This window comes from Pogona vitticeps, chromosome 2, assembly GCF_051106095.1.
Source record: "Pogona vitticeps strain Pit_001003342236 chromosome 2, PviZW2.1, whole genome shotgun sequence".
Lineage (NCBI taxonomy): Eukaryota > Metazoa > Chordata > Lepidosauria > Squamata > Agamidae > Pogona > Pogona vitticeps.
The window spans coordinates 247,123,373-247,150,654 of record NC_135784.1 but is presented as its reverse complement, the minus strand read 5'-3'; the positions used below and the strand labels follow the sequence as shown (position 1 = coordinate 247,150,654).

The 27,282-nt window shown below is 40.5% G+C and overlaps 1 protein-coding gene across 7 annotated transcripts; it reads left to right on the top strand.

Moving 5' to 3' along the window:
- The first annotated feature begins 1,738 nt into the window (after positions 1–1,738).
- NFIL3 (nuclear factor, interleukin 3 regulated) lies at positions 1,739–23,957 on the top strand. Of its 7 annotated transcripts, none has more exons than XM_078386211.1 (2): positions 1,739–1,873; positions 21,993–23,957. In XM_078386211.1, the coding sequence occupies exon 2, from the start codon at positions 22,199–22,201 to the stop codon at positions 23,585–23,587; it is 1,389 nt and encodes a 462-aa protein (XP_078242337.1). In that variant the 5' UTR covers positions 1,739–1,873; positions 21,993–22,198; the 3' UTR covers positions 23,588–23,957. The 7 variants fall into 7 exon arrangements, with proteins under 7 accessions (XP_078242337.1, XP_020653208.1, XP_072848481.1 ...); XM_020797549.3 differs by lacking the exon at positions 1,739–1,873 and adding an exon at positions 1,883–2,290; XM_072992380.2 differs by lacking the exon at positions 1,739–1,873 and adding an exon at positions 2,390–3,046.
- The last annotated feature ends 3,325 nt before the right edge of the window (positions 23,958–27,282 follow it).

Genomic DNA, 27,282 nt, shown 5'->3' with positions numbered 1-27,282 from the left:
CTCTTAACTCCCTACTTTAGTATTCCAGTCTCCTATAATGAGAAGAACATCTTTTTTGGACTCAGTTCTAGAAGGTGTTGTAAAGTCTTCATAGAATTGGTCAATTTCAGCCTCTTCAGCATTGGTGGTGGGTGCATAAACTTGGATTACTGTGATGATGAAAGGTCTGCCTTGGATTCGTATTGAAATCATTCTATCATTTTTGAGATTGTATCCCAGTATAGCTTTTCCCACTCTTTTGTTGACTATGAGGGCTACTCTATTTTCTTCTACGGGATTCTTGCCCACAATACTAGATATGATAATCGTCTGAATTGAATTTGCCCATTCCTGTCCATTTTAGTTCACTGATGCCCAGAATGTCTATGTGTATTCTTGCCATCTCCTGTTTGACCACCTCCAGCTTACCAAGGTTCATAGATCTTACATTCTGGGTTCCTATGCAGTATTTTTCTTTGCAGCATCGGACTTTCCTTTCACTTCCAGGCACATCCGCAGCTGAGTGTCCTTTCGGCTTTGGTCCAACCACTTCATTAACTCTGAAGCTACTTGTACTTGTCCTCCGTTCTTCCTCAGTAGCCTGTTGGACGCCTTCCGACCTGAGGGGCTCATCTTCCAGCATCATATCTTTTAGCCTTATATCTTTACCTGTATTTTAATTAAAAGGAATATGTCTCCTTTCTATCAGTGGCAAGGTTTAACATCAGTGATCAGAAAATAATGAAATAGGACCACCACTCTAGTTTCGGCCATTTGTTTCCTTAAGCATTTATTCCACAACATGGGAAATAAAATAAAAGGTTCTTTTCATCTTGGGCATCCCCCTAAATGCAAACGAAACGCTAGCCCTTATGTACCGGCCTCTTGCCCATTGAGGCTTCCTCCGGGGGTTGTGAAATTGCCGAGTCCTCTTCGTTGACAGATCGTGCGTTCCCTGCCGTCAAATCGGAACCGATCGATAGCGACCCTATGAGGGCTTTCAAGCTAAGCGAGTTATTTAAGGAGTGGATTCACCGGTTCCAGTCCCTCAGTGAGTTTCCATGGCTGGGCGAGTATTTGCACTCAAGCCTCCTGAGTCCCAGCCCGGCGCTCTATCCACGATACCGAACTGGTTTCCAAAAGAAGACCTCTTTTTTTTTCCACCGGGGATCGCAATCTCCCCTTTGTGTTGGGCGCTTAATATCTCGAACCTACCCCACCCCCGCTGACGTCGAAGCAACAACTCAACAGCTACCGGTTTTTCCAGTGCTAATTTTGCGGGGGAGGGGGGGAGATGCGGGGCCGAGAGCAGGGCGCGTCGGCGCCGCCTCACCGTGTTATTTTCAAGCCTCGTTCCAAACCCCCCCCCCGCCTCCCCGGCCCGTCCGTGATGTCAGTCCTACAATATGACTACATGTTGCCGAGCGTCTCTCACTGTCTGCGAGCGGGCGGGCGGGCGGGCGCGTTTGACTGCGGGGAGGAGGAGGGGGGGCGCGAGTCTCCACTTCAGTTCTGGCCTCTCTGGCTCTCCATTGGGCAATTACGTAAATGTCAGCAGCCTTCTCTTGCCTATCTCCCTTCATTCCTCCACCCCCCCTTTCCAACCAGCTTTGCCTAGTTATGCAATACCCAGGCGCACACATCTACTGTACCACACACGCCCGGCTCCAACAGGGCGGGGGGAGGAAAGCGTAAGGGGAGGGGCGCTGGGAGAGAAGGGAAGGGGCGAGGAGGAGGAGGAGGAGGAGGAGGGGAAAGGGGTTCAATTCAAGTCTGTTCCTGCCCCTGTCACGTCCCTCCGAGAGGCATCCATTGGCTGCTCCCCGAGAAGCGCCGAGCTCTGATTGGAACCGAGCCGCCGCCAGTCATCAGCGCCGAGGCTGGCATGAGGATTGTACGTTGTGAGGAGTATACAGTATTGACCTACTAACACACATCTCTCCCCAGCGGCAGCGGCGGCGGTGGCGGCGGCGGAGCTGGTTAAAGGCGGCCGCGGTGCAGCAGGAGGAGGAAGGCGACGCGTCCGCTGCTCCGCTGGGCTCCCGGACCTCTCGCTCGCTCCGCGCTCTCCTCGGCGCCCGGGAAAAGGGCTCTGGGTCTGGCGCTGGGAAGGAAAGGCAGCGCCCAGGGGAGCCGGCTTGCGGCGGGTCTTCCTTCCCGCCACGGTCGCCCGGAGCGCTCTCTCCCTCTCCCTCCCTCTCTCTCTCAGCCCGCGCCCCCTCCGAGGTGATCAGCGGGGAGACGCGGCGAGGAGCTGCGGGGAAGGCACGGGACTCGACTCTCGCTCTCACCACTGGTGGGAACTGCCAAGGTATATAGAACCCTGCTTGGGACCCTAGCTTGTTTTTCCTCCTCCTCCTCCTCCTCCTCCTCCTTTTCTTCCTTCTCTTTCTCTCTGCTCGTTGTGGACCGCTCTGTGTTGCCGCCTGTTTCGAGTTCTTCTTCTTAATTAGGTCTCTACACGTGCCTGTCCGTGAAAAAAATGCACATTTGTGCCGATCGCTCCCTCCCTCTCGTTCTCTCTTTGCATCTGTATCTGTAAAGTAACTTTTTTTCTCCCACCCTTTGGCACGTCAGCGCCGGGACTCGCCCCCTGAAGGGTGGCCGCCGGGGCTCTGATTTGTTTGCAGCGCCCCTCGGAGCGGCGCTGGGAACTCCGCGCGTCGCTGGCCGCCGCCGCCGCCGCCGCTTGTTTGCTGGCTCTGGGCTCTCTACGTTGCTGTTGCATAATATGTCTCCTTGTCTGGGGAAAGCGGGTGCTTTAGAGGAGACCAGCGACGGCGGGGCGCGGGCGGAGGAGAGCGGATCCTGACACTGAGCGATCTCGCCAGGATAGGAGAAGGGCCGCCTGTTTGAGCAGGGCTGGCAAAGGGGAAGAGATGCGGGAGAGAGAATACAGTACTCGGTGTTGCCGCGGGGAAACGGGAAGGAAAGGCAAAAAAAATCTTGCTGGTAGAGAAGGGGCGAGGGGGGGGGAGCGCCTCTGTTCGTAAGTTTTCATATTTTTGAGAAGAGTGCTTTGAAACATGCGCCTGCCCCCGTGAATGGCTTTACAGCCGGAGAGGAGGTTAGTGGGACTTGTGCTCTCATGGATTGCATAATCCGTCCACTGAATTATTGGCAGGCTTTAAGATACAACGTGAGCGTGCAATGCTTTGATAATTTTGGTGCAGCGCTGGGGAATTCTGTCACCAGTTGCACATTACATCTGTTCTAGATATTTTACAAGACCAAAAAAAATCTTTAAGCAAGGGTTTAGGTCAGTGTCTTTTGTGCACACGACTTTCCTTTTCAAAAAAAAAAATCCTTACATTAAATCCCAAGATTGTACTTTGAAATAGCTATAAAAGAATACAAATCCTTTGATCTTCCCAATTTTTTTTAAACAGAGTATATATATATATGTGTGTGTGTGTTTAATATTGGTCAGCGGTGCCTTTTATTCCCTATTGGCCACTGGTTTTCAGGCGCTGCGTTTGCTGATCATTCCTGGAAATGTTGTATTATGTAATCACAGAATCTGCTGGCAGTCAAGCTAGGAAGCTAATTACGCGATTTTATAAATCTGGCCACAAAGAAACTAGAACAATCTCAGTCTTAAAAACGTCAGCTTGGTAACTGATTTCCGAAGTCGTTCTTCTTGCTCACTGCCCGCCTCGCCCCCGAGAAGAAAAAGTAGATCGCTGTGTAAACGGGCAGGCAGCTCGCCTTGTTGAATGTGTGCCATGTCCCTTAAAGTAAAGATTGCGGACGGCTATATTTAGCCCTATCACATTTGAGCAATTGTAGCTTCGTGGGCTATTTTTGGTCTTTTCTCCAGAGCTGTGCAAACAGACGTTCAAGGACATTTGCGTGCATTTTGAACTCTCCACGCCTTCGGAGACGTTTTTGATAAGGCTGGTATTTTTAGGAAGGCGTTTCGCCCAGACGCCAAGTGGCTTGGTAGGTGTTGACTTTCATGTACGATTCTCAGCAGAAACACACACACACACACACACACACACACACACAGAGAGAGAGAGAGACACACACACACACACACACACACACACACACACACACACACACACACACACACACACACACACACAAAAGCAGAGCTCCCTCTCTTTGCAAAACAGGCCCTTTGGGAGATTGTTACGCGTTTCGGGAAAAGTGAGTGTGTCTCGTTTCATCACCGCCCCGCAAAGGGCAATGATCAGCGCTCGACTCGGGGTAACACGGGAGGCGATGATGAAGGGCGGTCTGTCTATATTCGGGCATATTGTGATCTGTGTAACAGTTCGGGAAACCGATCTAGGTCAGTATTACGTTTCAAAAGGCCGTCATTTTAACGCGTGATTGTAACATCTGTTACGTGCACCACCCCTCCCCCTCCTCATCCTCCCCCCCTGACTTTTGCAACAATTAAGCCCGTCTGCGCTGGGAATCTTCTTTTGGGGGGGGGGGAGATCTAATCCTGAACGACTTCCATTTAGCGTGTTGCCAAGGGCGGTGGGGACGAGAGGGGGGCCGGGATGGGATTCAACAATTGTTTATTTTCTACTGCTTGGCTGTTGGTGGCTCTCTCTGTATTTGTGTGTGTATGAGAGAGGGGGGGGGCGCGCGCATCAGTGCCACTGAATGCTTTCCCCCCACTTTTAAAACGTTGCTGCCATGGATATGTCCGCCCCGCCCCCCGGCTAGCTGGAGCATCCTGAAATGAGTCCGCAGACCGTGGGAGGTGCGGAGGGGGGGCGTCCTGGGGGGGGATAGAGGAGGGCAGGGATAAGCCCCCCCTTTAGATTCCAGAGCGCGTAGTTCCCCGCCGCCCGCCGGCTCTCCACCCCCCCCCAGGGGCAACCGGGTCTTGGGCTACCATGGCAGGGAGCATAGAGGGCGGCGGAGAGCAGGGAGGGCCGGGCCGGGAGCGGCGGAGCTGCTGGCGGAGGGCTCGCAGAAGCCCTTGGCGTTGGTTGTTATGACTGGGAAGGGAGCGCGCCCTGGAAAAGAGGCTGGATGGCGCTGCCGCCGCCGCCGCCGCTGCGCTTCGCATTCCTTTGTTCTGTGGCGGGCGAGAGCGAGACGCGGCAGCGCTCCAGCGGGGCGGAGGGGGGTTTGGTGGGGAGCGAGGGGGGCCCGGCTGGCTTGAGCGGGGGCAGAAGGCAAGAGGAGTAAATAAGGCGGGATAACAGTTGTTTTGTACTGACAGGGAGCGAGAGCAGAACAAGCTGGCCAGAGGGAGGGATGCGTCTCCAGTCACGTAGTGTGTGTACTCGCGCTGTTCAACACGGGGATGAGAGGAAGGAGGGAGGAAGGCGGGAGGGCGGGCGAGCAGGCAGGCGGAGAGCGGCTCTCTCTCTCTCTCCTTCCCTCTCTCCCTCTCCCTCTCCCGGCTCCTTCTGGCTCGGGGAAGGGAGCTGTGTTCAGGCAGGCAGGCAGGCAGCGGCTCTCACGTTCCTTTCGGAGCCAACCAGAAGGACCTCGGGCCTCTTTATGCTTCGCTTTGGCAGACGGAAAGGGGCACCTCTCCTTGTCCGCTGGGAATTGGCTGGTCGTGAGAGGATTTCTCTCACACTTCAATGCCCGGCGCTGGCATGGCTTTTCCTTTCCAGGCGGGCAAGATGTGTCCGTTGGTTTAATTTCTTAAATCATATTGTTAATGGATGGTATGTGGAAAGGGGAAGCCCCAAGCATGCTAGGCTGAGTTTTTTTTTTTTAAGAGGATTATCGGTTTCCGCATAGCGCACTTGTAGCTAAGCAAAAACCAGCCCGTTTTGCTCACCTGCATCACCTAAGCCCAAGCTTTTCCCTCAGAGGCGTCCTGTGACTTGGGGACAGGTTTACCTGTTGGTTTCATGAGAGGAGGGTGGGGGTGGTGCAGTGTTCTTTCCTTTTAAGGGGATTTTTACGTGAAGCAACAAAGTTGTCGCTATTAGGGGATAAAAACAGTGGTGGTGTGGTCCCAAGCTTACATACCTATTGCCTGATCCTATATAAACGGCCAGGGAGTAATATCAGCCCTCTGGGTCTTAAGTACCTCAAGGGAGGCCTCTCAGTCCCACTGTCCTGACAGGTATTGCTGGTGCCACCCTGGGAGAGGGCCTTTTCAGTGGCTGCTCCCAGACTGTGGAACAGCCCAGGAGAGACTAGCCTGTCCTTATTATCTTTCTGCTTTTTAACGTGTAAACTGCTGCTCAGGAAGGGATTTTAAATGGAGAGTTGTTGGGTTTTTTTAAAAAAAATCTTTTAAAATGAGTTTTTCAATCGTTGTGAAAGAATTTTACTTAGTATCTCTTCAGAATGAATATATTTAATTGTTCTTAATATTTTTAATTCTTTTAACCTTTGGGTCTTTTTTAAAATAAATCATTTGTAAGCCTCTTTGGTCCCTGTACAGGGAGAAAGATGGAGAGGAAATTAAATAAATAAAACAGGTGGCATTTTCAGAATAGAAAAGATTAACTGCTATTCCAAGTGGTGTTGTTGGTTTTGTCATTCCCAGCATCTGAATATACAGGAGGGTTGTTCTGCACAGTGGTTGCAAATGTATTGGTCTCCTGCTGGTGCTAAATGTTGACAGGAAAAAGAAGCTTTGGAAAGCAACATGGTTTCATAAATGTTTATGCACAAGAACCCCCTCCCCCAAGTATAGATTGGGATTTGTAGTAGACATAGGCTGTTGCATGGCACAGTGAATTGTATTAGAGTAAACCCATTGAGTCAGTGGGGTTTTGTGAGTCAACCTGCTCCATAAATTCCTTTTATTCAAAAGGGCCTACTCTGTTTGTGACCTGCTTTAGTATAGAAAGTTGCTAAAATGAATCATTATGAATCAGTCAAACTTACAGAGGAGTTGACTCCCCAAATCTCAAATGATTCAGTAGGCCTACTCTAGTGTGACTTATGAAGCTAAGCAAGTGTTGGTCTGTTGAGTTCATTGGATTTTACTACAGAATAAGTGCACATAGGATTGCCTCCTAAATTGGAGGGGTTACACACAAAAGTCTGAGCCCAGGTATGACAGCAGTTACAAGTCATGCTGGTAAATAGCTATGAGGTAACCAAGATTACTTCCATGATTTAAAAATTACTGTGCCATTTGTTTACACAACCAGCCCAGTCTGATTACCTCAGCTGTTATGTCACAGAGGCATTAGTTTTTGTTACTCCAATATAACGCTGATATAATAATTCAAATAGCTATTGCCATATAAGAAAAAGAAGTTAATTAATTGAGGGCAGTTCATGTAGCTAATAATACAGTGAAGATGCCATGATTATGATTAAAAATGCAGCATATATATCTTTTGACCCTTTTCTTCTAATATATTAGAATGATTTGTCTTTCCAAAGCTGAGACTATCCAGATGTTGTGGACCACAATCACACACAGCCACTATTGGGCAAGTGATAAGCATTGTGTCTCTGTACATTTGGAGTTTAGTGAGATGCAGAAGGTGAATGTTTGACTTCCCTCTGTGATACCCCTCCCTAATTTTGTTTTAAGGATTTCTAGCTTTTATTTGAGTGTGTGGAGAGAATTCCCTGATTTCATTGTGACAACCCCGATAATCTTATAAAAATGTTTAGGGAGGTATTAAAATGCTTTCCCATGGATATCTGTGGCTGGTCTGCAGTGCATTGAAATGGAGTAGGCAGCTTCTTTGTTGACTTCATTGTGTACCAACTCTGAGGCTGCACATTTCAGTCAGGCACCCAAATAATGACATTGAAATGAATATTAATGTGCTGCTATTGAATAGCATACTTTTAAAGTTAAAACGTTAGTGGAGATGGGAAATATGTGGCCATCCAGAAACTCTCAACAGTCTAAGCCAGCATAGCCAGTGGTGAGAAGTGAAGGGAACTGTAGTTCATCATGTTGAAAACTTGTTTTAGGGTTATATTTTCCATCATTTTGGAACTATTGAAGAGAAAATGCAGCTTTCTTACTATAACTAGATTAAGGTCACACTCATAGGATGGTATTTTGAAATCTAACTGTGAATATGACATTCTCTTTGCTGGCAAACACCTGTCATACCAATATGCTCATCGTGGATGTGGGAAACTTGGGTTCATTGGTTCGTAATGTTAGACAGGCTCTTAGAAAAGCAGTGAAATGCTACATAAACAGCATGGATTGGGGGTGGTGGTGGCCAGAGCAAGGATGAGAGTCTGTTTATGCCATGATGTTTGGCTGGGGTCAAGAATTGTGACGAGAGAAAGCATATTTTTCTCATTTTTGTTTTGGGTTGGAGTAGATGTTGTGATAGTCTCTAAAAAATTATATCCCTAAACTTTTTTTCTTGAATGGTCTGAGATTATGGCTGAAATCTGTTGCTAAGCATAGTAAGTCACAACTAGAGAAGGCTCATCGATGGGAAACTGGTAGTCAGTTCCTCTCTAAGTTCAATTGATTCAACGGGCCTACCCTAGTTGTAAATTACTATACTAAGCAACAGAATTTCAGCCAATGAAATGATGTGGTTATTATACTTTTTTCCTGACTTGCTTCACTAGTGCTCTTCTCCTTTGCTTTTCTGCCTGCATGGATAACTTTTGCCAGTTTTTATATATAACACTAGCAATTGAATTTAGTCCTAAAGTGGCATTGTTCTGAGAACTACAAATGACAATGCATTTTATCTCATGTTTACATAGCTAAGTTGTGAACTTGTGTGTGTGTGTGTGTGCGTGCGCGCAGGGCAATGTAGGCGATTAGAATTTAACAAGAAGAATCTTGAAGTGGAGGACAAGCATAATTCTGAAAAGGTGGGTACAACATCTTCATCTAAACAGGTACATAAAGATGCATCTTTATGTGCCTGTTTTCATAAGCAGGTTTTTGTTTTCATAGTTATGCTTGTCCTTCACTTCAAGATTCCTCTTGTTAAATTCTAATCACCTACATTGCCCCCCCACACACACAGGTTCACAACTTAGCTATGTAAACATGAGATAAAATACATTGTCCTTTGTAGTTCTCAGAACAATGCCACTCTAGGACTAAATTCAATTGCTGGTACAGTGGGGTCTTGACTTAAGAACGGCTTGAGTTAAGGACATTTTGACTTAAGAACCACTCTCATAGGAAAATATTGACTTGACTTACATACTTAGATTTGAGTTAAGAACTGAAAAAAAACCACGTGGGAGGCAGGGAAAGTGCAAAATTTGAACTTTCAGTTAACTGTTGGCCAGTGAAAAGGGTGCCTGTCTGCTTCCTGACTCCTCCCAGCGTTTAGAGAGTGGATTGGGAGACAATCTTCAATGCCTGGTACTGCCTGGACTGTATTTTCCCTGCCTTCCCTGAACCTTTCTCGACCTAAGAAAAAAAGAAACAAAATATCCCCCTCTAGTGGTCGAAGGCGGAATAGCAGCTTCCCATTAGTTTCTATGGACGGAAAAGAGCAGATACGGATCAAATGGTTTTCAATGCATTCCTATGGGAAATGCAGATTTGACCTGAGAACTTTTTGACTTGAGAATCGCCTTCCAATACAGATTAAGTTCTCAAGTCAAGACCCCACTGTATTAGCTAAAGTAGACTCACTGAATTCATCAGACATGTTCAGTGAGAAACCTATGTGAATCCCATGGATTCAATGGACCTTTTCTATTTGGGACCAAAATGTATTACAGACCAAAAGATTTGCAAGTTCTCCACTATCATCACTCTCTTTCTGTTAGGAAGTTAGTTACAATATGGCAGCATATTTGTTTGGGAGGGGGGGAAGCCACACAAAAATCAGCTATGGCTCAGTCCCTCCAGTCAGGTTTTCTGAAATTTTATTTAGCTAGGCACATTTGAATCAATGAAGTTAAAGAGGAGCGGACTCTTTAAATACTAACTGATCCAGTTGCCTACTTTAGTGCAATCACTATGCTAAGCAGCAGAATTCTGGCCAATAAAATACATTAGTGTGTTTAATTTCTGTAGAGATCATACAAGTGTAAATATCAACTGATGATGGGCACTGAGTTCCAAATACTGTAGTATGTGCTTAGTTTGCAAACTATAGATTGATGTTATCTTCACATGTGACTTGGGAAATACTGTCTGACATGCTAGCAGAACTGGTGATGAGGTTAAATATCACACTCATTTGTGCATCAGAGCATTAAGAACGTAATTCTGTTCAGCTGCATCTTTTATACAGTGGCTGAAATCTTGTTAGTTGCACTAGAGTAGGGCCATTGAATCAATGGGAATTAGGTGAGTCGGCTTAAGTTCCACAAGTAAGTCATGAGTAGGTCTATTTGAATCAATGGAATTTATGGAGGAGTTGACTCATCAAATCCCAACTGATTCAAGGGGCTGCTCTAGTGCAACCTACTACACTGCACAATTCATGTCTGGAGGTCCATGTGCATGTACATAAAAACTGAAGCTGAAAATTAATGTTGACTCCGATAACCCTCCGAGATTACAGACGAAAGAGAAAAAAACTATCCCAGTTTTAAGGCCAATTTTCCATTAACAATTCTACTCTTGCCATAATGAATCATTTACATCCCTTATACAAGTGGATACAGATAATTAATGCCCCATTATGAGCATGCTTTTGATTCACCATTAACATGGTTCACACCAATTATTCTTTCCTTTCCATTTTCAATTGCATTTGTTTTTAATCTATTTTACTTTTTAAAGGATTACAGGCTACTAGTCTTCAAGGTCTCTAGTTTTCTAGATTTGGAATTAACACTCTTAATATTTCTGTTGGATTTCTTTTGTTTTATTTTCTTAAGTAGTAGGTAGAGAATAAAATAAAAGCTGAGTCTCCCTACATACAATATAAGCTTACTTAGGCTTCTTGCAATTTATCTTCTCCTGTGAAGGAAAACAGTGTTAGCAATGCATGTATAATCTCTACAGGACATCAATAACTGCTGTGCACTTTTTATCTTGAAACAAAACATACACCTCTTGCTTATTTTAAACTGGGTTTATTTTGCTAAAAGTTGTGCAAACTTAATTTATGAAGTGACGTTCTTTTTCCAGATGGTTGCCTTGCTACATTATTGTTCTGCTCTGTGGTTATTATAACATCATTGTGATGCAATAACCTCAACAATAAAATGCTTTGTTTCAGAGTTGTTGCATATTATTAGGCAACATATCTGATTCATCAGCTTAGCAGATTCTTCTAGAAGCCCTTGCCAGGACTGTGCAGTCTTTTGTTACAGACAAATCCTGCAGGTCCTCGGGCAAAACCTCAGATGGATTTTAACCAATAACATATTTAGCTTAAATGTCAGTTTGTAGAAACATTTCAAGTGGAGTATTTGCAACTTTAATCAACACCAGTAACATGTTTGATAGCCAAAAGTAAGAAACCGAACAACTGAAATTCATGTTTATCTTTTGTTCAAACTGATGGCTACAAAAAAACCTTGGATCTTTTCTAAAGAAATAATATTTTCTAAATCAATTCTAATGATATAGTATGTGGTTCTTTGTAAATTGCACTTGTGTTGTTGGTCTTTGCCAAAATTTGCATAACATTAAGTTTTGGCATGGATATAATGAAATAGATCATTATTCTAGAAAAGGTGTAGTAATTTTATGGTACTTCAGTGTTGGGAGTGCATTATATTATGAAATCCATTGACATCTATTTGTTGCAAAAAGTGTGAGATATTGGCAGGTAATTTTTGAAGTTTAAATTCAATTCTGTGTTTCCTTAAAACAATAAAGTATACTTTGTGATAACCAAGCTTTTAATGTATTTTGTAATGAAATGTCATAGTGAAATCTGATCATATTTTTGTTAAGGCTGGAATGTTACATGAACTTAACTGGGAGTTAAGTATCTTGTAAGAGCCAGTGAGATGTAATGGAGAGAGTGACAGACTAGCATTCAGGACACGTTGCTTCAAATCCGTGCTTGTCATGGAAAGTCATTGGGAGTAGCAACAGTAAAACCACTTTCACATACAGTATCTTGAAAACCTTATTAGGGTTGCTACAATGTGACTTGACATATAACAAACAAGGCCTGTTAAATTTAGTGGATTTTCCTTTTGAACAGACATGTGTAGGATTCTGCTATAAAATTATTCAGCCTTCATTTTTAAGCTGCATTGTGTGAGAGTGGTTGAGGGAAGACTTGATGCTGATAGAATAAAGTTGTCATTGCTTTCACATTCTTCTCCCACCACAGTCTTTAATGAAATGTGCTTTTTAAGTTAGATTTAATGAGATCTTCAACTTTCCTTGGAAAAGCTGGGAAAAAGTGCACTAAAACATGACTAGCTTTACTGTTAGGGATTTAAATCTTCACTTATTTCATTCTCTCAAATGAGATTTTTTTTAAAAAAATGTAAATGCTCTTCTCCACACTGGGCAAGATTATGCATTTACCCCATTCATCAACTTTTTGGGGGGAAGACCCCCGCAGAAGTGCTTTTTTGTGCAAAAACTTGAATATTCCCCAAAAATGTATGAAAGTGCATGAAAGCTTTTTATTTACACAAATACAAGTGTTATTTTGTTTTGTTTATTTAAATCTAAGGAGGTTTTCTTCAAAAAAAATATATTTTTTTGCTAATAATGTTGCTGACAAAAACAACCAAAAAGCCATGATCCTTCTCGCTCTTATTTAGGAGCAAAAAAGCTCAAAAGTGTTGGCAGTTTTTTCAGTGTCAAAATGCTCTTCCAGAAATATAACAAATTTGCTACATCCTTAATTGCTGTAGCTGAAATTTTGTGACTGTTGTAGAATGTGTATCTATATATATACTTGTATCTCTTCAAACTGGAAAAAGGCACAATGTTTGCTTTAACAATGAAGCTGCCTTGGGTTCTTTTTAAGGAGAAAGGCAGGATGAAAATATTGTTTTTACTAAATAAATAAATAAATAAATAAATAAATAAATAAATGAAACTGAATAGACTTGAGGCAACTTTGAGTCTGATATTGTTAATTTCACATCTCTCAATTCCTTGTATGCAATAGCTGCAATTAGAAAACTGTATCAATCAATATTTTATATATACAGAACTGCTTCATGTTCCCCTCTATTATATTTCTCTATTATCAAACTATGAATGCCATATCAAGGCTAGATGTTCAGTAGTAGCCATGGGAAATTTAAATTTTTTTCTCTCTCAGAAAAACTAGTTTATGGGCAAGCACAGGTGTCTTTCATGAGTGTATTGTATTCCCAACGTTTTTTTCTTTAGTTATTAATGCTTATAATTCAGTACAGTTTTTTTCTTAGATATGATCTCTCACCATATGATAAATGGAATTTGTCAATTTTTGTGGCTAGTTGAGGTTTTTGTCACACTACTACAGTTCTCTTGGTCTGAGAGCAAGTTCGTGTCTGGGAAATGGAAGCTGTGCTGTGTATGGCTGATCCACCCTGGGACATATCAAGTAGACTTTACCTGGATAAAATGTTTATTCAGTCAGATTTACCAACTGACCATAAATCACCCCCAATAAATTGCTAAGAAAGCAGCAAAGTTTTGTGGTATATTATTGCATTTCAAACAATCTAAATAGGCTTTCTGAAATTGTGTTATTTGATGTTGTAAAAAATATAGATTTTTAATGGACATAGTTCGTACAAGTAGGTACCCTTGCCTATATAAATTAAAGATAAGGTACAAAAGTCCTATTGCAGTTTTGCACTTTAGTATCAATATAAAAGCACTATAAGGGGAAAAAGCACATTTTAAAGTTTTGTGAATGGTACAGCTAAATTTCGATGTGGTTATTGTATAGATTAGATGTGGCTTCCTTGCAAACATAGTGGAAATCAGCTGGAACCATGAGATCTATGGTTGGTTTGCTAAGTGTAGGGTTTGTTTTCTTATGATGGAAATATACTAAAGTTAATTTAGCAGTGAACCATTTTTTAAATAGAATAGAAATTTTATGCAAGGAAGATCATTAGAATTCTGTTATCCCTTTGTCTGCTCTTTGGGAGGAAGACAATAGCAACAACAGAAGCTTATATTGCATGAAGTCTGAGATATTTGATAAAGATCACATTAGCAAATAATTACGAACAGCAAAATAGAATCAGGAAAATTGTATACAACATGGGTATCTAGCATGTATCTGTTTGTGTGCACTGATCAATTTTCTTATTGAATTTCACTAACCTTCATAATAGAAGGGATTTGGCAATTGGCTTTTAAAGCAGTACAAACCTTCAAAACAGTTGCTTTATTACTTCTTTCCTTTCCCCTTTTAAACATCTACGTACAGTATAATATATCTTATATAGTTTTGGTTTAATTACACAGCCTTTGTTAGGCACTCAGCATCGATTAACATAGCGTAAAAAATAAAATATTGTTTATTTTGGAAAAAGGTATGTAGCATACCTAGGTAGTATATGGAAAGTATCTTCCCTCACAATTTTGGATGAACCTTCTCCTGAGTGCATGTCTATTTGGAAGTAAATCTTATTAGACTGAATGGAAGGTTCTTGCATTGTTTAGGATTGTAAGCTAAACTAGATTTTGCAGATCAATGGAAAATAAGTCATATGTGAGCCCATTAAACTTGGGTGTCTGAAAAGTAATTGAAACATGCAATTTGCATAACATAGCATTGGAAAGTGCTACTATGAATTAGTTAATTTATAATTATTGGTATCTGGGTGATTTATTATGATTACATTGCATCATCTTTTGAATGTTTCATTTGGACAAAATAGAAGCATAGCTGCTGTGCATGTTCCTAATTTTTTCATCTATGTTTCTGTGACTATGAGTTTATTTATTTACTTATTTAGAAACAATATTTTAATATCGTCCTTCATCATGCAATGCCAGGTCATGTTAAATGTAATAAAATCCTAATATGTGATAAAATGGAAACAGTGAAACAAAATATGCCACAACAATGAAAGTACATAAAATAGCTCATATTAGCTAGGTTATAAAATTTTTTTATATGTCTGGGCACACAAATCAGGTTAGTACTAATCATACTGGTGTCAAATCTCCAAGAAGAACCTGTTCTACAATTGATGTTGCTTCCTTCTTATCATGTAAACTTACCTACCAATGCTATTTTGAGAAGAATCTTCCTTAACCAGGCCACAAGCTAGAAATGTTAGTTCTAATGGCCCAAGTAGAAGGTTGACAGCCAGCAAGGTAATTGCTGTCTTGTGAAAGGACTGGATCTGCCCCTTCTTTGGGATGAGATGCTAGGGAGATATTTGAGGTTACTAGCTCTCTGTGGTCTCACTCCATATCCCCTTGCCATCCCAAATCATCTTGAAGTGCAGACAGGCTGCTAAAGAGTTAGGTGCTTGTGTTTGTTTGTAGTCTGTTTTCAGTTTTTCCTCTTTCTTTTAGAATTTGGTGATCATATAGAGGAGAAATCTCTTCAATGTGTGCAAACTGGCCACCAGTTTATTTTTACTTACAGATTGATCTTGCAGTCTTTGAACTTTAAACAAGCCACTCACACACAAGAGAACTTTCTCTTCCCATCCTCCCTCCCGAACCTCAGATGTACTCCAGAGAGCATCCCATCCTCTCAGATGGGGCTGCAGAAAGAGGGTAGTCACCCCTGTTTTTCTGACAGAAGCTTTCTCCTGACACAGAGACACTAGTTGGGTTTCACCCTTATACAGCTATTGACATGAGAATGATGTGTCGTCAGGAACACAGGGCTGAAAATTAATACTGTGATGTAAGAGATATAATACTAATTGAGATATTTTCTCAGTAAATCCTTAATTCTAATACAGCTATAGGGGCTGGAGGTTTCTGAGAGATATAGTTAGTCTCTCCTGGCCTCTTAAAGAACTAAACAAACTTCACCAAGCTCTGCTACTGGATTTTCTTTGCCTACTCTGCCTATAGGAAATGCATAGAATCTAAACTGCTTTGACTTACAAACCAGTTTCATCAAGATCATTAGAAAGTAAGGTTTCTAGTATGTAGAATAGAGTTTGTCATGTTAACAGCTGCTTGAGTTTATGTTCCAGCACTTGTCTCTAGAAACATGGATCCTAAAACACACTAAAACACCACAAAGGGAAAAAAAAAGTAGTTTCACAGCTTAAATGAGTGAGCTTTTGAATATTTCTTCTCTGTTTTTTAAAATATATTTTAAAATATTTTTGCATGAGAAACAAAAACTCTTAAATGTTTGTTAGGCCAGGAAGGAGTTAAAAAGTTTTCTTCCCGAGAATCATTTAATTTGGTTCTAACTGGCAAGGTTAAAAGTTCAGGCCTCATTTCCAAGTTCTGAAACTTGCAACACTGTTTATGTTTAGAATGGTGCTTATAAGAAAGTCAGAAAGTCAGATATTTTTTCATTTGAAATTGTTTTTCTGGGGTTTAGTTTAAACACACACCCCCATGCTGAAATTCCTTCCAAATAAAAAAAGGTGCTAGGAGTGACCATTGTCTTTCAAGATAAGCAAGTTTGGTATTTTCAGTGTATTTCATCTGTTTTCAATCTGCAGACAGAAAAGGTTGTTGATATCTGCATGGGAGTAGTTTTACTTTTTTAAAAAAAAACCTCATAATGTGAAAACCATTTGCCCAAACATCCCCAAATTTGACAGTAAGCAAAAGCAGACTATCTGCTATGCATAGGCCAGATTTTGTGCCCATCAGAGATCAAGTTTCAAAGTTATACTTCTGTCTTTGGGTGACCCCATTTTTTAAATTGCTTTATCAAATGCTGACTTGCTATGTTGTACGATATATACTGCTGCACTCTCATGCACAAGTAATATAGTAGGAGAAATATTAGCTTGTGTTTGTGCCAGTAGCTAGAGCAGGAAAGATAAAGGAGGACAACATTCAAACCTGGGACAGTGATGGTGGTGGTGCTGATAGTGATAACCCTGCAACTGCATAATGTACAAATGTTCTGTTATTGCAAATGAACAGTGCTCCAGCAAGTGGATAGCAGGGGAAGAACTGTGTTAGAGGTTTATTCATGTTTTGGTTACTGAACTGGTAAGGAAAAGGATATGAAGCAAAAGGTGTTGCTACTTGCCTGCAGTCACTTGTACACATATGCAAGTAGGAGGGCATCTTACTCTGCTATTTATGGCAAAACACACATTTTCTCAAATATCTTTCACTCAATCTTATTGATGTAGCTTTCTTTCATTTCCTTAGCCATGGGATCAGTCCAGTGCTAGCACTCCCATTTCATCTGTAGGTGTCATTTTGCTCTTTTACAAATCTGTATCTGGATTTTTAAAAATTTATTTATTTGCCTAATAAACAGTATATAGTTGTAACAGAATAAAGATCAGACCATTCAATTTTTAAATGATCCTTCACACTGGAGGGCAAGAAGGCAAAACAAAAGAGCATAACCTGGTACCTGGTACCTTGACACTTTGGGTCTGTCCACACTGAAATTTGGTGTGATCCAGCTGGTGCTTAAAAGATCCTTATCTTCAGTGCAATCTGTTTTAACCCAAGCACCCATGGGCAAAGGCAGAACAGAGACCTATTTTGCATCTTAATGAATCATCTCAAAAAAGATTGCATGCCCTATAACTGTGCCAGAAAGATACAGGCCAGCTCTTAAAGGGGAAGGATGGATAGTTTTAAATAGAAACACAAATGGATGTGGTCTTTTTTCTGTGACAAACAGTGCTATCAGGGAACCATATATCATAACTACATGCCAGTGTGGACAGGCTCTTTGCTGCCTCAAGTTGAGCAATAAATTGCAGTTCCCACACACCCATTCGGGTCAGCTTATATACGTAGTACCAAAAGCCAGGTAAGTATTTTGACACCCAAGGCAGACAATCCCAGAAGCTCCTCTTCCCTCCTTGTAAAATTTCATAAAAATGCTATAGAGGCATTAATAATTTTATACCCAAACCCTGCTGCTTCAAGTAATTAGCTCACTCTACCTAATGATAGAGCTGGCCCCAAAATGCATGTTTGGGATGTCTTTCTCTTGGTTTACCTTCGGGTTTCCAACCAAAGGACACCACATTGCAGACCTCTTCCATCATAAACATCTTATTGCTATCTTAAAATTAAGTCTTCCCAGTGTAGACCTGTGAGTAGGATTATATCATTAAGTGAATAGGGATGAGTATTAATTGTTATTTGTTACATTGCTGAATTTGACATTCAGGATGGCAAACAACCTTTAATTGTATTATTTAGCAGGAGTTGCTCTTTCAAGAGTGACTAATGTATAGCAGTATTCACTTACTATTGTGTTTAGAGAAAAAGTATCTGCAAAATTAATCTTAAGGAGAAATTTTAGAACTTGAAATACATTAATGGGAATCATTGCATTTCTATTGTTTATTTGTAAATATTCATGTTTTCCAATAAATTATAAGGAACAGGCAGGTAAAAATAGCTTGCTTTATTAAATTATTAATTTAATAATTATTGCCATTATTATCGGATAGCATGGAGATATATATAAAGAAAGTATGCAGTGGGGAGGGTCTTGGTCTTTGCCATTTGGACAGCCTGAGACCAACAGACTGTCCAAGGCCATTGCAGACCTGCAGAGCTTGAGTGGATTTATCAAATGCACATCGCTTAGAATAATAGCTCTTATTGGTATCCAGATAGGTGGTATCAATTTTGGGTAAATAAATAAATAACAAATTTCTCCACAATGTGAGAAAGCAAACAACTGTAGCTTTCTGGCTAGTGTGAATATCAAGTTTGCTATCAGAAAATTATTCTAATGTTGACCTCAAGAGAACTTCTCACATTTACAGAGGAAATAGCATTTCATGTACCATTTTCTTCATTCAGAGTAATTTTTATTTAGTACATATGGGCTGTGTAATACTTCTGTCTCTGCAACAAGCTTGCATTTTACACATCCCAAGATACTCCTGCCTGAAGGAATGTGGACTATGGGTTTCTATATCATCATAGTGGTAATGCTTATGAGATTGTGTTTCTTTTCTAAATTGGAAGATGTGCTAACCACCTATTATTATTTGTGTAGATATGTGAAAATATGTTTTTAATTCTAAGGTCAGGTTCAGAATACATCTGACTATCTGTAAGATATTGTTGCTGTAAGTGATGGATTTAGAATGGCCTTTTATAAGCAGCGAGTGCAGTCATGTCTTACTTGGGCAGCCCTGCATGATGTGCTATTGTCATCTCAGCAAGTCCATACTTTGAACAACCCGCCATTACCTGGGCTTTCATCTGCTGATTTGCTCCTATATTCAGAAAACAACTAAGTTTCAGGATCCTACAATAGTGCTATCTTGTTGGATGACCCCAATTATGGCACTGATAGTCCCTTTTAGCTCTGTGGACCTGCCATGCTAATGTCTGTTCGGTAGAGCTGCAGTGCGCTAATGGCAAAAATGTCTTGCTCGCTGAGGGGAGAATACTTTACTACTTCACACCAGGTTCACACCTGCGGTGCTTTCACAGCAAGCAAAATAGTAGTTTCGGAATGTTTTTATTAATCTGCTTAGAAGTTAATTTTCACTTTAATTGGGACAGTTTTTCAGGTATGAAATAACATGATTTTCATTTGGGCATGATTTGAACAGGTTTTATTAGCAGAATGTCTTTCACTGATTACCTGGCAAGTTTGTCTGTTATTTAAAGTAAGCCAGCTTAGTTAACACATTACATTCACTTTACTCAAGTATTAATAGCGCATGAGATTATTTATGCTTCATGTGTACTCTTAAAGTTTGCTCCAGCTTGTGAAAATAGAACAGAAAATGTAAATTGGGAGTTCCAAATTTTTCCTTTTCACCACATATGCTTGTATAATGAAGTTGTAGTAAGTTGTAGTATCAGAACTGGTTGGTCCATTGAACAGAGTAGAGTGTCACCTGGACCAGGAAGTGGGAGTTTAGGTTTAAAAGATAAGGTTAGCCAGAAACTCATGAAATTTTCCTTTGCAAGTGACTCTATCTCCGATTTTTATTTGAAAATGAAAATAATTGTTATGGGGTCTTTATAGGGAAACGTATGAGATAAGAATTCCAAATGCTTTTTACACTGATGGTGCACTGGGAAACATTTGCTATGTGTTAGCATTGCCAATGCCATTTTCTAGCAGCACTAGCAGAATTTTCTGCTATTTTAATAAATGTTTTTAGGTGTAGAAATTGAGGAGCTGGACAGTTTGCTACAAACATCTTTGAACTTTGCTAATGCAGCAAGACCTGAAAGGAGGCTGCTCTAGGTAACGTGTATCATTTGGTCATATAAACCTTTCTAAGGTACATTCAGTATCACTCAGTAGGTTAGAGCACATAAATCAATTTTCTTCCAGATACCTAGCATGCATATCTGGCTTAATTTACCTAACATTCCAAGCTATCACTTATTAATTCCCCTGTGTCAGGAACAGAGCTTTTGAAAGCACCTAAAGTGAAATGTGGCAATCACAAAACAATACACTAAAATATGTAGACAAAAAGAGAACAGACATTCAAATAAAGAGGAACAGACTATCCCATTCAGTATAGTGTCCCAACTTAAAGTGTGAAGTAACCTAAACCAGTGAAGAATGCTCAGGACACAATCGGTGACATTTTTCTTACCAACCATTCCTTTATATTTAATATGAAGATAATTATATTCATTCTTCATGGGGGAAACATCAAAAGACACTGGTAGTGAGAGGTTCTACTATAGCCAGGACTGTGCTTTACTCAGGAATCAATAGCACAAGAGATTTTTTCTGCTTTTAAAGTTTGCTTTTTCTTGTGAAAATGGACTGCAGCCCTCAGAACTCTCCAGGAATTTCTCTGGCAGAATTCTGAGGAGTGTAACCCAAAAACATAAGCCTGCAGACCAGCTTCCCAGTTTTTTTATGTTTGTTGCTGCCTTCTTGTTTCTACTTTCAGAAACAAAGAAGTTAAATGACCTGGGAGTCATAGGTTTTCCTTGGATATCTTTGGGAAGCGCCTTCTAGAAAGCCTAATGGGCAGTGAGCTGTGACTGTCATCATCTTCCAGCTTCAGGAGTGTGTGCCTTTTTGGCGGGTCAGCCACCCCATCATCACAAGATGTTTGTGGGTGCAGCTTCCAAAATTCTTCCTGGGCTAATTCCTGGAAAATTCTGGGGATTGCAGTCCAAAAATATGGAAAAAAAAACACACCACACAATACAGCATCATTATATATTGGAAGGGCTATTTCTCTGGATTATTGAATGAAAGACCCCGTAAGGACAAAAAGTTACAGGGCCAAACCATGTTTTCATTGAGGTGAAGTGAAGTGAAGAACAGTGCTCCATGATGCCTTCTTCAGTAATTTGAACACACCAAGAATCCCTCATTTCTGAGAGTTGTAGCCCAAAAAAGCTACTTAACCAAACTCTGCACACCTATGGAAATAGCATATCAGATTTATGGGAACAAAGCTTTCTAGACTTCGCTTATCTGTCTGTCTGTCTGTCTGTCTGTCTGTCTATCTATTTGATTTATATCCCGCCCATCTGGTATATTCTATTATCGTTGGCAATAGATGTGTTGATTGTATCCCTGGATATAGTGAATTGGCAGACATGCAGTTGACTCTTCCCCACCCCATTCTTATTCCAAATAAGAACATTTGATCAGGGCTTCTATTTATTTAGGTTGAGCTGGAGTGATTCCCTAGCACAGTGGTGTCGAACTGTGGCCCTCCAGATGTTCTTGGCCTTCAACTCCCAGAAATCCTGGCCAGCAGAGGTGGTGGTGAAGGCTCCTGGGAGTTGAAGTCCAAGAACATCTGGAGGGCCACAGTTCGACACCACTGCCCTAGCAGATGGAAAGGTCACTTCCGTGAAGATCAGTCCCATAAAAGCAACCCTTTCAGGCACGTACCTTTGCAGCCATCTGAATAACTTTATAGTAAGTGTCCAAAAAATTACGATGCAAAACTGTGTAAAACCAAAGATTACTATTCTCTTGTAATGGTAGAAGATGACATACCATGCTAGCATTATTTCAGCTCTTTCAGTATATAAAGTTGCTCAGTGATTCATGATACTTTTTGCTTGAAAATGATTTAAAACTATGACTATAACATCAATAACTAAATCTTTCTTATTATTCTTTCATGTACCACAGGTTTATTTTTTGAAAAGGAAGATTGCCACTGAATCTACTCAGAAGAAAATTTGACCAAGCCAGCTTGAAATCGGAAACTATGGAATAAACAGCAGAATGCTTAGGGATTTAAATTTATTGTATTTATCTAGTTGTTATGGTTCAAGAAGTCCTGGAAGATTAATTTACCTTGTTACTGTTTGCATACCTGCTAAAAATTGCTTCTGATGCAGCTGAGAAAAATGCAGTCCATTAAAACAGAACAAGCACCTGCTGATACAAGTAGCAATGTGGACAAAATTATGGTACTTAATGCTACATTAACAGATGGATCTGATGACTTAGCTACTGGTGATGAAATGCTACTCACTGAAGGAGGTATTGTAAAAAGCAAGTCTTCAGCATGTCGGAGAAAACGAGAATTCATTCCTGATGAAAAGAAAGATGCTATGTATTGGGAAAAAAGGCGGAAAAATAATGAAGCTGCCAAACGGTCTCGTGAAAAGCGACGACTGAATGACCTTGTGTTAGAGAACAAACTAATTGCACTGGGAGAAGAAAATGCTACTTTAAAAGCAGAGTTACTTTCACTGAAGCTAAAGTTTGGTTTAATTAGCTCTTCAGTATATGCCCAAGAGGTCCAGAAACTCAGCAATTCAACTGCTGTTTATTTTCAGGAGTATCAGAATTCCAAAGCAAGTATTAACTCTTTCATTGATGAACATGAACCAAGTATCGTGGGCAGCAGCTGTATTTCTGTCATCAAGCACTCACCCCAGAGTTCTTTATCTGATGTATCTGAGGTGTCATCGATAGACCCTACTCAAGCCAGCCCTATACAAAGTAATTGCAGAAATCCTGAAAGTAAGTTTCAGATCATAAAGCAAGAGCCCCTGGAAATGGAGAACTATGCAAGAGATTCTCGAGATGAAAGAGGTTCCTATACAACTTCCATGTATTCAACCTTTATGGGAAGCAACTTTAGTAGTTACTCACATTCCCCTCCACTGTTGCAAGTTAACAGGTCCTCCAGTAACTCTCCAAGAACTTCAGAGGCTGATGATGGTGTTGTGGGGAAATCGTCAGATGGAGAAGATGAGCAGCAAGTTCCTAAAGGTCCAATCCACTCTCCTGTTGAACTGAAGAATGTGCACACAACAGTTAAAGTTCCAGAGGTGAGTTCCTCTGCGCTGCCTCATAAGCTGAGAATTAAGGCCAAGGCCATGCAAATCAAAGTGGAAACATTGGATAATGAATATGATGCTACCCCAAAACTATCGTCACCAATTGATATGTCATCAAAAAGGAATTTAGAACTTGAAAAGCACAATGCACAAAATTTGGTACATGCTTCTCACACTCCATTCTCTGTTCAAGTGTCAAATATCCAGGACTGGTCTCTAAAGCCAGAACACTGGCATCATCAAAAAGAACTCACGGAAAAAATTCAGGGTGGCTGCAAAACTGCAGTAGGTCATGTTAAAGACAATTCCTACAAAATGTCTGAGACAGAGAACTTGTATTTGAAGCAGGGCATAGCAAATTTGTCTGCAGAGGTTGCTTCACTTAAAAGACTTATAACTACACAACACATCTCTCCTTCAGACTCTGGCTAAACAACCACTGAATAAATGCTTATTGTTTTAAGGGATGTCAAATTTGCAGTAGAATGGTATGTTTTTGTATTATGCTGAATTCTCACTGGACTTGTGATGTCATTTCACTGTAATGTTCACATAATGTCTGATGGATGGTGTCTTTTTGTGCACAGATGACTATGGAGACTAGAGTGTCATGATCACTATGCCTTGTGTATAGTCAAGTAGCCTGTGCGAAGGTTGTATATAGTGAACATTATTTTTCTGTTTTTCTGTTACTATAAAGTGTGAAAGTTGCCAGTTATAATAAACAATTGGTGACAAGCACAGAACTAGTATGCTGTCAGTCCCTTTCTGTTCTCCAATAAATATTTGCCACAGCAGAGAACTGTCCTCATTTTCTTAGATATGTATTAGTTACATGGAAGCTTTCCCTTCCCGCTGTATTGCACAGCAACCTGTCTTTGAAACAGGTGGGTTGTAGGAAAAGCATTTTAAAGGAGGCCTCACAAGGTAAGTGGCAAGATAAGGGCAAAAGATACCTAGAAACATTGGGAACACCAGAGGGAATTTTTAAGATCGCGGCCCTTGTGTTTTTAGCGTAGTTTAGTAAATTATTGTGTTCACAGAACACTTGTGTTATTTTTTTAAAAGAAGCAAAAATGCAGGGGAACTTATGAGTGGATATAGAAAGATAGTGCATTTGTGTTTTCCCACAGAGACTTCATAAAGAGAATGAAGAAAGATAAATCTATTTGTAGAACTGAGATCCATTGTATAGAAGGGAGTGATGTGGACATTGTTGATTTGATCGGCCAGCTTTCGGCTTCTCTAATTCATGTTATCTCCAACTATTTCCTGAAGGATTACAAGTGACTTTGTATTCCTACATGTTTTCACACTGAAGACTCAAAACCTTCAAGATAGTTGACAAATATTTTAATCAGTGAGCTTCCAGGGCATTAAGAAGTGATTAGTAATGAAATATGCTAATTTGTCTAAATCCATTATTGACAATAATTGTGTGCCAGCAAGTCAGTTTTAACTTACAGTGACCCTTCCCAGGGTTTACTAGGTAGAGAATACACAGAAGAGGTTTACCATTCTTCGGTGGCCACCCTGAGGCTGTGAAGCTTGCCAAGGCTACACAGGCTGGTTCTTCTCCCTAGAGGCAACAGGAGGAATCACACAACTAAAGCAGAGGCAGGCTACTTGTAGCCTTCCAGTTACCATTGAACTGCAAATCCCTCATTCCTCAACATTAGATAAGGTTGATGGGAGTTCAAGTCCAACAATGTAAGAAGAGGCACAATGTGCCCATTTCCAAACTACATGATTCAATATACTCATGGAGTACCGTAATTATCATTTTAGTTATATAGTCTGTTAACCTGTTTCAATCAGGAACTGACCTTAGCACAAAATGAGGTGTAGCTTTATGGACCATATACTTTTGAAGACTAAAAGACCTGAAGTACACAAGAAGCCACATTACAGTGACTTGTTTTAATAGACACAGACTAGTTCTAAATTATTAAATTGGTTTTAAAATCAAGTCTTCTCAATTGAGATGATATTTTTAAATGATCCATCATTGGTTCTTCCAGAGCCCTTAATGACATACAGTATTTTCAAGAGAGCCAATGAATATGGATAAGTCTTACCATAACAGACTATGATAGTTGGGAAAACTAGCATTTGAGAGAATTAGATATGACAAGGAAAGAAGATTACAGTCTTTCTCTTTAGCCCCCACTTGAAAACAGGAATACACATTTATTATTAGACTAATGACTTGTAATTTGCTAAAAGAATATCTAGATGTACACTGTGTTTTGAATAACTTGTACTAGTAAATGCTGCTAATGTGTTTAGGCTGCACCTTATGTTCTTTGGAATCCTTTGCAAAATGTTATACATTCAAGCACTTCATGAACTGAACTTTCCATCATGCTGCTTAGTGCTAGCAGTGGAAACATTTTCATTAAACTTAGCAGCTTTCCTCCTCCTTTTCTGTCATCAATATAAAGCCTTTTATCCTTAAGAAATAATTATCTAAACATCTGTCTTACGATATCTTCACCAGCTGACAGTTTATGTCTCTAATTCAGTCCCTCATTTACCAAATTCATTGGAATTTCCTAAACTGCACATACAGGGCTCCCCCCTGTGGTTTTTTTTTTGGGGGGGGGCTTGTTTGTTTGTTTTTACATCTAGGCAAAATTAGCATCAAAGGGTTATTTCAGACATGAATGCTCACTGCTTGATGACTGTGACTCTGAATTTTACCTTAATACATGATTGGAGCACTGACAGTGTAACACTTCAGATAGATCCTTCATATCTTCTCACATCACTTCAAATGTAGCATATTTAGCTAGCAATCACCAAAGGCACTGGAATCCAATACAGAGGAATAAACCCATCAGGTTATATGTCAATCTGGTGCTATTTTGGATTATGGAAGTTAAACCCACATGGAAAATTTTATGGATTTAATCACTGATGCACCCGGTGTTTCAAACCTTTCTCATGTGGAAGTTCTAGAGTAATTACAAGGGACATAAAAACCTCCCAAAATTTCACTTAGCTAATAATTAACATAGCTGAAATCTGGTCATGCGTCTTTAGAAAGGCTAGTCATATTTGAAACCCTTTTTAGAGTTTTGAATTTGCCCAGCAAGAATTAACACTCGGAGCACATTTATATTTTTAGTGTTTGTATATTCACTGTTGTTAGCTTTCATATTGTCTTTTAATGATGTAAGTCACCTTGGGTTCTTTTAAAGAGAAAGGCGGGGTAAAAATATTTTAAATACACACACACACACACACACACACACACACACACACAAACCAATTTATAGTCTTCCCCATTACCATGAAATGTACTGTATGTAATTTTAAATTACAGCATTTATTTTTTCATCTCTATGTGCGTATGCGATATGTAGATAAATATGTGCCATGGAAGATGGGGAGGGAAGGCCTACATCTCATGACTAGTTCCAATTGCAGTTAGCCCATTGAAACAATGGAGGTGTTAATTTTTGTCTGTTTGTAAAGTGCTATCAAGTCACATTAAAAAAGTGTCTTGGCCTAATAGAGAAATAGTAATTAGGAAATCCACATATTTTATATCCCATATCTTTTAATGTTTCAGTGTAAAAGACACTTACTGAAAGAGTGATTGGCTTCTGAACAAAGATATGTAAGATTTGCTATTGGAAAACATAATGACAGATATTTGATTATTCACTACATAGATCCTATAATGTGCATAGATATGATCGTACAGGTATGCTTAATTTTTGCACTCATTATATAGGCACTTAAAGGAGCAAACATGGCTAGAAGTACAACAGTCCTATTCATTATGTAGGACATTCACACTATGAAGTAGGAGTGATGCTGTGGTGCTGGTCCAGGCCCCAACACTGCAGGCCTGTGACAGCCCTGACTTTAGACATACACAGGTAAAAAGTAAAGGTTCCCCTTGACATTTTAGTCAGCTGTGTTCGACTCTAGGGGGTGGTGCTCATCCCTGTTTCCAAGCCGTAGAGCCACCGTTTGTCTGAAGACAGTTTCCGTTGTCATGTGGCCAGCGCAGCTATATACGGACAATTAACATATAAATCAGGCCTTGGAAAAGTGTATTTATTTATTTTATTTATTTATTTCATTTATACCCCACCTATCTAGTCAGTTGTGAC